At 38.2% G+C, this 12,767-nt stretch overlaps 1 protein-coding gene across 2 annotated transcripts in view; it reads right to left on the reverse strand.

Annotated features, from left to right (window-relative positions):
- Positions 1 to 948: 948 nt before the first annotated feature.
- Positions 949 to 12,767, reverse strand: part of LOC150075079 (sarcoplasmic calcium-binding protein, beta chain-like) — an 84,309-nt gene continuing 72,490 nt past the window's right edge. For both annotated transcript variants that reach the window (XM_090388905.1, XM_090388904.1), the window contains 2 exons: positions 11,624 to 11,727; positions 949 to 1,157 (listed from right to left, as the gene is read on the reverse strand). In XM_090388905.1, the coding sequence (XP_090245031.1) occupies positions 996 to 1,157; positions 11,624 to 11,727 (266 nt within the window). In that variant the 3' untranslated portion in view covers positions 949 to 995. The remainder of the gene's footprint in view (positions 1,158 to 11,623; positions 11,728 to 12,767) is intronic.

Genomic DNA, 12,767 nt, shown 5'->3' on the forward strand with positions numbered 1-12,767 from the left:
ACTATGTAAAAACAATGTCTTTCAAAAATGACTCCTATGTGACCATATATATTTACTTAATCTGTGGAAGTGAAAAGATAATTAACATTAAACAAACATGGAATTCGAAACTTTGAAGTCAGTTCCCACGATACTATTTGCGCAAATAGGAAAAGGTTACATAAATGGTGATGCAGCATCTGAGAGATGCTCACATTTAATTTCTCCAAAAATAGCATTAGAAAAAATTCAGGACCCTAATGCAGTAAAATGTGGACTATATTTAGGAAGCCAGAAATAATTTCAGATTTTTAATCATTAATTGAAGAGTAATGTGCATGCATTATTTTTGAAAAACACTTGTCAGGTGCTGTGCCACCACTGCCAGGTTAATAGATTACCATTTTCAATGCAGTAAAGAAGTTAAAGATAATTTTTTTTTATAATCAAAACAAAAAGGAATATTGCATAGATGCCATATGAGTGTCTTTGTTAAAATTGAAAGTGTGGATGATAGAAGGTTTACAGTTCAGCAACGTATCATTATTTTGCTATTTCCTTTATGGAAGTATATTTGGCAGCTACCTTTCTGCTAGTTGTTGAAAAATATGATTAAATGTTTTCATTCATTTTTTTTTTTTTTTTTTTTTTTTTCAGTTTCAGTTCATTGTACAAATCCCCCCTCTGGCTATATTAACTAAATCAAGTATACAGGAATGACATACATTATGACAACAATTTGGGACACCACGAGACATGAACATAATATAATGGTGGTAGCTATGATTATTTTATAAAGAGTTACATTAGCAAATATTGGAGAATATCAACATTACTTTGCTGAACTTTATTTGTAAAAGATACAAAATGTTTATAAAAATGCATTTATTAGTATTTTTTGATTATATAACAGTGTTCAAGCAACTAAAACCTGATAAAATTATACTAAATAAATATGTAATGGCATAATTTTGATAAATTTGAACATTGTCTTTAGATAACTGTTTTGAAGGTAATTATTTTGCGAAGGCTCTGGCTAAAATATCATTGGCACGTCTTGGATTGAGTGGGCCAAAGATGTTGCAACTTGCTATGTGCCCATCTGTAGAAGTAAAGAATTCCACCACTAATTCTTTGAAACGCTGTAATGTAATTCCTCCTTGCTGTTTATCTTCATACTGCAGTAAATTTTTGTTCATTAAAGAAAAATATAAATAAGACTAAGAAGAAAAAAATTAAGCATTGTTATTTGAACTTGAAGACAAGTTTCATAAAGTAAAATTTAATAATTAATATTACATCATCTTTGCTAGTTAAACTCAGAATAGTTCAGAAGACTTGAGCATAGCATACTACTATCACAAATTCACTTATTACAATTTTCCATTACTGCAATTTATTATTTGTGATCACATAATTATATATATATTTTTATGGTGTCTCCAAACAATAAAGACTTTGGAACTTATAAAGTAGACTGTCGAAATAATGGCACCCCAAATAACGGAATATTCGAGCTAACGGCGCATTGAGATAGGATGTTTATCATACAGCGCAGATGTCTTGCAGTGCCGAAAAAAGAAAATGCCAAGTCACCTGATTACTGTATTTGTTTGCAATTGCAATTTTGAAAGTGAATTTTGTACTGATATCATGGATTATACCACTATTTTACATTTATTTTAAATTAAAAACCCCTCACTATGGCTCCTAGAGTTACTAAACCTCATGCATAGAAGAAAAGAACAACATTAAAGCTAGTGGAAAACTTGACATATGACCCCAGGGGCTCAACATTTGGTGAGTATGGGCTGGGCACACCCAGGGTCCTGAGCTGGATATCATCATTCTTCTCTTTCTTGGTAATTCCCTTCTACTTCTGACTCTCTCTCGCTCTCTCTCAGAGTAAATCGGAAGGTTTTTTTTTTTTTTGCTAGTGCAGCATTAGCCTCAGGCTTCCTTGCACTATGTGGCTAGTAATAATAATAATCCAAACTATTACCATCACCCGGAAAATTAATTCATATACCCATGTGTATTGTGTCTGTAAATTGTGTGTGTTCTCTGGTCAATTTGCTGTTTTTCTGGACGAGAGACCCCAGTTTCTGGTGACAAAACCTTGCTATCTACTCCTGAGACCGACTAACTCAGCCACGGATTCGAAAACAACCATAAAAGTTCCTCGCATCATCAAAGGGATTCAAATCCACTCGGTGTGGGGAGGATAGTGATGATACTACTGTGCTACCCGTGCAGACTAAATTTGATATTATAAAGAAAACAAAATGGAGCGTAAGCAGGAGTGTATGAATGGCAGAATAACGTTGGATTGTCAACATGTTTGTTTTTTTTATGTGCAGTTAATAAAATTGCATTTTATTCTCTCTATTTCTTATTTAGCCTCATTATTTCTGCATTAAATATATTAAAAATTAAACTTTCTAGATAACGGAAAAATCAAAATAATGGCACAATGAATCCCCCAAAGATGCCATTTTTCTGAAAGTCTACTGTAGTATTCTAACACTCTCTGTATGGGTTGAGAAGATATTCCTTGGACTTGAATTATGTAGATTGCATTTTTCAGGAAATACTAGAAGGAAGGTTATTCCAAAGAATAGAAGTATAAAGGATAAAAATTAGGAAACATCAGGTGATTTTTAGAGTTGAACTATGAATGAATGTTGACTAGTATTAGTATTAGCAATGGCCATATAGTGAAAGAAAACCTATGGCTTATGCTGCACCAGCCAAAAAATTAATAATAATAATAATAAAGATAAATAAAATAAAAAAGAATAATAAAAATAAAATAATAATAATAAAAAGAAAATTTTAAAAATAAATAATTAATAAGAGAAAAGGAAAATAAACAACCTATGCAATTCCCTCCTCCCATAGGTAAAAAAACTATTTAAAAATGCTGTTTCATATGAATATGATAATGCCACTGCTAATGCAAATAAATTATTATAAAAAGTTCAACAAAAAAAAATCCAGCTGACCTTTGAATTTCCCCAAACTGTCAACCTCTACCACCCATGTAGATAACTTATTCCATAATTTATAACTCACTGGCTAAAATAAAACTTCCTGCAATCCATTCTAAACATTTCCTAACACAACTTGAAGTTATGGCCCCTAGTTCTAAAATAATTTATAACCATGAAAATTTCATCCTCATGCATTTTAATTATGCCTTTCAGAGCCTTAAACACCTCAATCAAGTGTCCTCTAAGGTGACTATTTTCCAATCTCTGCAACCCACATATTTGAAGTCTTTCTTTATATGGACACCCTTTTACCAATCTCACAAGCCAAGTGGGAAGGAGCAGCAGTGCGTAGCACACGCTTCTTGATTAGACCGGGGTTCGAGCCCGTCACCACCAAATACAGAGGATGTGGAAAGGTCAGAGAATGACCACCGCATATCCCGGAGCAATATGGCCTTAGTTGCTAATGCTCCTAAAAACCAAATAACAAATAACAACAAACCAAGTTACCCATCTTTGGATCCTTTCATGAAGCACACCTAAAGAAAGATGTGGTCTCCATACCTGAACAGCCCTCTCCATGCCTCCAGCCCTGAAGATATCCTGTTATTCCAAGCACGATCTAACAATAGCCTTATATAATAGAATTATTACATCCTTATCTCTAATAGCAATTGTTCGATAAATCATTGATAGGACACCATGAGCCTTCCTTGCAACCTCTCTACAATGCATGAAGAAGTTAGTGTCTGACCATATCGTAATGCCCAAGTCCTTTTCCTCCAACTATTTACTTTAGTTCAACTCCACCAAGTGTATAAGTTATTTTGGGGTTACTATTTCCCCAGGTGTAATACCTTACATTTTTCTGGATTAAAGCATAGCTGCCATTTTTCTGACCATCCCTGAAGTCTGTCTAGGTCACTCTGAAGAAGCTCTGCTTGGCAGTGATCATTAAATCTACTTTACCAATCTTTATATCATCTACAAATCAGGACATCACGCCCTCTATCCCTTCATAGATATCATTTATGAAAATCAAAAACAACAGTGGTCTTAATACTGATCCTTGGGGAACCCCACTTTTTATGCCAACCAAATCTGAGGAATAACCATTTATCACAACCCTCTGTCTCCAGCCCTGAAGATATCCTGTTATCGATATAAGAATTTTCCCTGTGATTCCAACCTGTTCCAGCTTATAAAGTAACCACTCAGGTGGGACTGTATCAAATGCTTTGCTGAAATCCAAATAAACAATGTCAAAATTATTCCCAAAGTCCAGCTCTTGAGTGACCCTGTCAAAATAGCTAACCAGATTAGTTAAACATGATTTTCCCTTTACAAAACCATGCTGAGTATCCTTCAGAATTCCATTTCTATCTAAATGATCCTGAATTCCAACTTTGATCATTATCTCCATGATTTTCGTTACTTCAGAAGTTAAGACTAACTGGCCAGTAATTTCCCAGTTCACTCTTAGAACCGCCCTTACGTATTGGAGACATGTTGGCACTTTTCCAATCCAATGGAATCACTCCTGAGTCCAGTGATGCTCTCATAATTAGCCTCAATGGTGCAATGCACTCACTTGCCACCTCCCTTAAGATTATAAGGTATATGCCATCAACCGCAGGAGCCTTACTGGCCTGTAGGCTGAAAAGTTTTTTGGGACAAAACCATCCAGCCCCTCCAACTGGAAGTGCTTCCTGCAAAACTGCACTAGTGACCACCCAGGATGGAAAAAAACGCCAACGCATGAAGTTGAAGTGGAGCATCAAAATGAATACGTACATCATGCAAGCATACTACAAAATAACGAAGCAGGAGACCGATATGACAACTTGCAGGGCAAGACTACATACCAAGTGGTTGGAATGATTCCCAGACGTTCAGGTCACCGAACAGCAAATAGCGGACCAGAGAAGGACAATCATCATGAAGAACCTGATAGCTCCTGCGATCTTGGAAAAAATCAAGCAGGATGTAAGCGATCAACTACAAAGGTTAAAGAATACAAAACCACAGGAGGAAGAACCTACCACCACCAAACCAGAGGAGGGAGAGCAAGAAGAAATACAAGCCCCAGCAGCTGAAGTGGAAAGAGACAAGGTCATGATATCCAGAATAGAGGACTAGTGGAAGAAGGCCCTAACAGAATTCGAAGGAATGGGCCCCACAAAGACTCACGCGATACTGAAGCAGAGGCCAAATAGAACCTTGTGGAGAGTTACAGACCACCTGAATCGGCACATAATACCGCATTACCTCGACAGCAATGGTGCAACACTGGAGGCCATCCACACAGCTATGTATTGTGCTGCAGTAGCAGCCACGACGATTGATGGTAGAGAAGCGAGAGACCAGCAGCAGAAGAACCGAAAACAGAAGGAACCACCAGCTTAGGAAAGAAGACTTCGACAGAAAATAGAAGAATTAAGAGTCAAGATAGGCCAATTTTTCTTAATCCTATTGCCCAGTACCAACGGGGCAATAGGAGTAAGAAACTAATTGGAAAAGTGAAGAGCATCCTGAAGAGAGACAGCGTCCACAGCAAACATGAGACAAAAAATCAGAGAATAGGAGAGTACTTGGACACATTGAAGCAGAACCTCCTTGCACTCTGCAAGAGACTACACCGATACAAAGAGAGCTCCCAGAGGAAAATAAACAACTGAATCTTCGATGAGGACCAAAGAGTCTTCTACAGGAATCTCTGGGAAAGAAGGGAACGGACCACCCGAGAAGAAGACGATTGAGGAGTTCTGGGGAAACATATGGAGCAGGGAAGTAAGACATAACGGCCGAGCACCCTGGATAGAACTAGAACGCAAGAAAATCAAGGATGTACAAGAAATGACAGGGTGGGAGATTCATGAAGAAGAAGTAAAACAGACAATCATGAACTCTCACAACTGGCAAATTCCAGGAATAGATAACTTCCACAACTGCTGGCACAAGAAGCTCACTTGCACACACAAGCACCTGGCAGAGCAGTTCACCCGAATGATAAGGCACCCAGAGACAATCTCGAAGTTTCTCACTCAAGGAATCACATATCTGAAGCCTAAACATGAAGATACAAGAAATCCAGTGAAATATAGGCCAATCACCTGCATCCCAACAATGTACAAGATTCTGACCAGCTGCATGACCAGAAAGATATCAGACCACTTGGAGAGCCAGAACATAATGGCCAAACAGCAGAAAACAGCAGCTGAGTAAAGGATGCAAGGAGCAATTAACCATAGATGCCACAGATGGAGCAAACCTACAAGAAGCACCACAACATGTACACAGACTACATCGATTACCGCAAGGCCTTCAACTCTGTGCCTCACAGCTGGCTAATAGAGGCACTGAAGATCTACAAAGTGAATCCGATAGTGACAAACTTCCTAGGAGAAACGATGGCGAAATGGAGTACCACCATTAAGGTCAAAAACACCAGGCCAATCCCCATCAGTAGAGGAATCTTTCACGGAGATGCCCTCAGCCCATTGTGGTTCTGTCAAGCACTTAACCCTCTATCCACCATGCTCAACAGTAGCAAGTACAGATATAACCTAAAGGAAGGAAGGAAGAACCTGTACACCCTCACCCATCTGATGTACATGGACGATATCAAACTCTACGTAGAAGCACCTCCAGCAACTACTCCAGATCAACCGAAGAATCCAGCAATGATATCAGGATGGAATTTGGTCTAGACAAATGCGAGACCCACGGTTTGCACCAAGGAAAATTAGTCAACCGAAACTACCAGCTGCAGACTGGTAAAGAGATCAAAGCCTTGGCAAAGGGAGAGGTCTACAAATATTTGGGGATGATGCAGGCTCAGCAGTTACAGCACAAGGAAATTAAGGTCTGCCTGACCCAAAAATACCATTAGAGGCTCAGAAACCTACTGAAATCAAAGCTGAATGGAGGGAACACAGTTAAAGCCATAAATACCTATGCAGACCCAGTGCTAACATACTCCTTCGGGGTCATAGATTGGACTAACACCAAGCTGGAGGATATCATGAGCAAGATAAGGACAATGATGACCAAGAGCTGCCAACACCACCCAACGTCTGCTGTGAAAAAACTGACAATTGCCCGGGAAGAAGGAGGAAGGGGCCTGATAGACTTCATTCAGCAACAGAAGGATTACTTCCAGAAACACACAGCAGCACTCCACCAGGCCATAAGGAAGATAGACAAGCAGTATATCCACTCAACCTAAATAAGGAGTCCCCCCTCAACCAGGAGGCACAAACGAAGCTACAAAGATGGGCAGAGAAGACACTTCAATGATCTCCATCAAAATCACATAGATAAAACTGCTTCCAATGCATGGCTCACAAGGGGGACGCTCTTCCCCGAGACTGAAGGATTCATGCTCACCATCCAAGACCAGGTAATCAACACCAGAAATTATAGAAAATAACATTGCCAAGGAGCCCAGAGTATCCGATCATACATGTTGACGATGCCACCTGGCCTCAGAAACGATCCAACACATCACCGCGGGATGCAAGGTGATCACCCAGACAGAGTACACCCTAGACACGACCAGGTAGCCAGGATAATACATCAGAAGCTAGCGAGGAAATACCAGTTGACCAAAGAAAGTGTACCATACCACAAGTACGAGCCACAGGCAGTACTAGAGACCCCAACCCACAAGCTGTATGGGGACTGTGCCATAATAATGGATAAGACCATCCCGCAAAACAGACCGGACATAATCCTTGTGGACAAGAAGGAAAAAACTACCTATCTGATTGACATAGCAGTACCCAACACTGGCAGCTTGAAGAAAACCCATGAGGAAAAAATCAGGAAGTACACAAACCTAAGACAGGAGATCCAAGATATGTGGCATATGGAACAAGTAATGACCATCCCAATCATTGTGTCAACCAGGTATGGTGCCAAAGACCCTACATAACAGCCTAGCAGCAATAAGTCTCCCAGTTAACACCTAAAAGGAACTCCAGAAAGTGGCAATCCTGAACACCTGTAGGATAGTCAGAGAGTTTCGCGACCAACAGTAACACCAGACATAACAACAACCACCCTGTGTACTTTGTAGCAATACCCGTCATGAGGTGGAACCCCCAATCAGGGAGAAAAAATATAAGAGCAATAATAATATGCAGTATTTTTCATTTGTCAATGTTAAACTTCAGTTGCCACTTCTTAGCCCATCTACCCAACTTTTCTTGATCCTGTTGCAGTAGCATACCATCATTACTGTCATTAATAACGCTGCCAACCTTTGTATCATCTGCAAACTTGGACATTAAGCCTGATATACTCCATCAATATTATTGATAAATATACAAAACAACAATGGGCCAAACACCAAAACACCAATAACATTAGTCCACAAGGAGGTGCAGTGTCCATTGATTACCACTCTCTGTCTTTTCCCCTCAACCATCCCTTTATCCATACGAGCAACTTGACCTTAATGCCACACAGCTCCAATTTGTACAGAAGTCTTTTAAGTGCAACAGGATCAAAAGCATTCCTGAAATCCAAGTATATAAATCAAAATTATTTTTTACATCCAGATCTTTTATGACCACATCATAGTATCCAATCAAATGGGTCAGACAAGACTTCCCCATGCTGTGTGTAAATTATAACTGCAGTCTTTCCTAATTGATTCTGCAATGTTTCTTTAACCAGTGACTCCACTATTTTCCCCAGAACAGAAGTTAAACTAACAGGTTCCTAATTTCTCTTGTCATCCTTTGATTCCCCTTTGTGCATTGGGAATATATTTGCACATCTCCAGTCTGTGAGGACTTCCCCTGAATACAAGGATGCTCTCATAACTATGGCTAGGTGTTTGCTTACTTCCTTTGTTGTCTCCTTTAATATAACTGGATAGAGCCCATCCACCCCAGGTGCCTTTCTTATGTTTATCTTCAACAATTTCTCCTTCACTTTGCTCTCAATTATTACAAAATTATTTAGCCACCTGCTACAGTTTGATAAACTTCTGCCCTCCACTTCCCTACAGAATTCCTTGATTGTGAATGTATATGCAAAATACTCATTCAGTTTGTTATCTGAGCTCGGTCATCAACAGTTGAACCATTAATATCAAGTGGATCAATCTGATTCATCCCCTTACTTCTAGAATTTACATAAGTAAGAAGTCTTTGCCTCCCTAACCTCTTTTGTGACTTGATTGCAGACTAGCTTATATCTACCATAGGCCTCTGTGTTTCCTGCTAATTTATATGCATCCCATGCATTTTTCTTCTCTGCCACAAGTGTTATTAGTTCATTTTTATCCCAGGGGCTCACATCTTGTGAGGATGGGCTTGGCACACCTAGGGTCCTGAGCTGGATATCATCATTCTTCTCATTCTTGGCGATTCCATTCTACTTCTGACACTCTCTCTCTCTCTCTCTCTCTCTCTCTCTCTCTCTCTCTCTCTCTCTCTCTCTTGGCTTGTGCAGCATAAGCCTCAGGCTTTCTTGCACCATATTGCTAATAATAATAATAATAATAATCTAACATTCATTTAGGCCTAAATCTTAAACACTATTTCTTAGTTGGTATAAAAAGCCTAGTAACTTTGAAGATTATTCCTTGAATGCTTCCCATTTAGAATTTGCTCTCTATATAGAATTTACTGTATGGAATTTAAAAACTGCCTGAGACCACTGTAGTCACCTTTAGAAAGCAAAAACCCTTCTCATCGGTCTCATTAGTTCATCTAACATTCAATTAGGTCTAAACCTTAAACACTATTTCTTAGCTGGTATAAAAAGCCTAGTAACTTTTTTGATTATTCCTTTGAATGCTCCCCATTTAGAATTTGCCCTCTGTACAGAATTTACTGTATGGAATTCAAAAACTGTCTGAGACCACTGTACTCACTTTTACCAAAGGAAAAAACCTTCTCTTTACCCAGGATGGTAGTTACATCTTGTAAATCCCACATCAGTACACTGTAATCACTGCCACTGAGTGGTTCCTTATCTGCAGGTTCTTAATGCATGTATAATCACTGCTGATAGTCAGATCAAGAGTATTACCCCTCTGATTGCTTCTCGAACATGCTGCTGTAGAAAATAATCATCCAATAAATACACAAAAGGCTTGCTAAGGTCTGAGTTCCAATCCCCAAGTTCCATTAACTATTTGGGAAGTTAAAATCCCCCATTATAAGACATTCTGATTTACTGGCCCAGTGTATTTCTCTGTACAGTTGTTCATTGTACTCATCAGAATCATTAGGCCTATAACACACTCCTACTGTCATTTTCCCTTTCCCAGTGTTTATGTTACACCAAACAGACTCAACATTGCACTGTCCACCAATGTCAACTGGATGCACTTTCTTAGATTTCATGTGTTTCTTAACTAACAGCATAACCCCTCCTCCCTTCCTATTTTGTGTATCCTTTCTGTACGCATTGTACTCCCCACATTCCAATTCTGCACTGCTTATATCTATGTGATTCCATGTTTCTGATCCCAACAATATCCACCTTTGTTGTCGTGACCAAATTCATCAAATTTATTTAGTATACTCCTAGCATTGGTATACACACCAGTATATATGCATCTGTCCTTACTCTTAGTTATCCATGTATTTTCTTGTTCCATGATGATTCCCAGCAGTTCTTGAAATCCATAGCACCTCGCTTTCCAGGCTGTTGCTCATTTCAATAGAAGCAGTGCAAGGATCACTTTCACCTCTGCCTGCGGCTACTGTTAATATATTAGTTTCATTATGTGCACTTAATAGTATATGTCATCAAAAGTATACTTTGAGTGGTGTGCTATATTTAATTGCATATACAGTGTATGTTAAACACAGTACATAAAATTCAGAAAATATTTCATTCTTACCCATTTTCCTTTCAAAATGTCATGTCTTATGAAGTTCACAAAAAAGTTCATAAGATCAAGATTGTAAGTTGATTGTCAGGTGTCAAAAGTATTTATTCACGATCATTGTATGTAAATTGGATAATTGTAAATTATAAACCAGGAGTTCACTGTATTATAATATTTTCTTAGCCAATAAACTGTTTGTTTATTTCGAAAATATGTTCACCTATGAATGCTTATGAATGCTGATTCAAAAAATTTATTCAGCTTGTCAGCCAACCTTTAGAATTAATGGTGTTACTGTTGCTATCCTGTAATGAAAAAATATAGTTCGCTCTCTTTCATCTAATTTTCAATTGCAAAAATTTATGTCTTTACTCTTTAAAACTGCTAAATTATTTTCATAAGTTTCCTTATCATGCCTAATCACCTAAGTTATTACATATTAATTTGTATTTATTAACTTATTCCACTGAATAGCTCTCATATATCATGATACTGAACAATCTGTAAATTAGTATTCAGAAATAACTGTCGGTTTTCCAATTGTTAATTATCATAATGTTTATAAAGCAGGAAGGAAGGATAATCAGAGTTTACAATGCTATTATTACATGCATCGCTTTCCGTTCCTTGGAAGGAAAGATGAAACAATTATATAAAATTGGTATAAAAAACCAGTTTCTATTCCCCTGTTATACTACATGCAAAGAATACTTAATAAGGAGAAACAATTTTTATACTCTCTCTTACAAACAAAAAAGAAATTAGGCACTAATTTGTATCTGTGTGCACTACTTACATTAAGCATGGTTTCAAAAGCCACATCAATTTCTTTCAGATCTGTAACATAACACCAGAGTACTGACCCAAAACGATATTCATCTTTATCCCATATGGCATCTCCTGTAAAGTAGTACTGAGCTTTAAAAATTCAAAGTAAAGTTTCCTTTCATTTTTTATGTATTTAGCAGTGGACTAAAAAAAATTAAATTCCCATTTAATATAATTTAAAGCTACATACTCTGATCAAGTGCTAACATTTATTTAATATGTCCTTTATTTGATATGTCTTTTAATATGTCCATTAATAGGTGCCTCCGTAGCTAGGTGGGAAGGAGCAGCAGTGTGTAGCACACACTTCTTGATTAGACTGGAGTTCGAGCCCGTGACCGCCAAATAGGGAGGATGCGGAAAGGTCAGGGAATGACCACTGCATATCCCGGAGCAATATGGCCTTAGTTGCTAATGCTTCTAAAAACCAAAAAATTACAATAACAACATGTCCATTTAATGGTCCTTGAGGTTGTCACAGACATTCTCTCAGATATACCAGACAAGCTGTACTTGCTACCTGGGAGTCTAAAACGCTGATAGAACTGATATTCGGGTGACATTCAAGGCAAGTGGACCCAATTTCGGCGAAGTCCAGATGGTCTGTAACAGCCAAATCCTCCGCGTGGGACTGTTAGTAATCCTGGGTATAACCTCTTCAAAGTCTTCAAAGTAATTTTGTATGTTACTGGCGGTATCCAGGGTGTCCCCTATGTCCGCCGTTTATTAAGCGATTTTAGTTGCCAGCAGTACGATAAAATTCCTCTAATTTAAAAAAAAAAAAAAAAAAAAAAACTTTTGACTTTGACTTTAAAACTTTAAACTTTAATCTTTAGACTTTAAAATTTTCTTTTCTAAGAATAATTTTTTGAACTTTAATCTAATCCGTTAGGGTTAAGCTTATTTGTATTTTTAAGTGTGTGTAGTATGTTGTTCCTGTTGTTTGTGGCTGGCATCTGGCATTTAGCAGCAGGGAGTTGAGGGCAAGATGTGCCCCAACCCCCCGCTCCCATCCCTAGCCACGTGGAGGCAGCCAGATTCTACTTCACTAATTACAGAGGGGGGGAACACACATGCTCCTTCTCGCAGGGCACAGTCCTGACCTAGAAGGG

This window comes from Mastigoproctus giganteus, chromosome 14 (genome assembly GCF_048544385.1).
Source record: "Mastigoproctus giganteus isolate SK-2022 chromosome 14, ASM4854438v1, whole genome shotgun sequence".
Taxonomy (NCBI): domain Eukaryota; kingdom Metazoa; phylum Arthropoda; class Arachnida; order Uropygi; family Thelyphonidae; genus Mastigoproctus; species Mastigoproctus giganteus.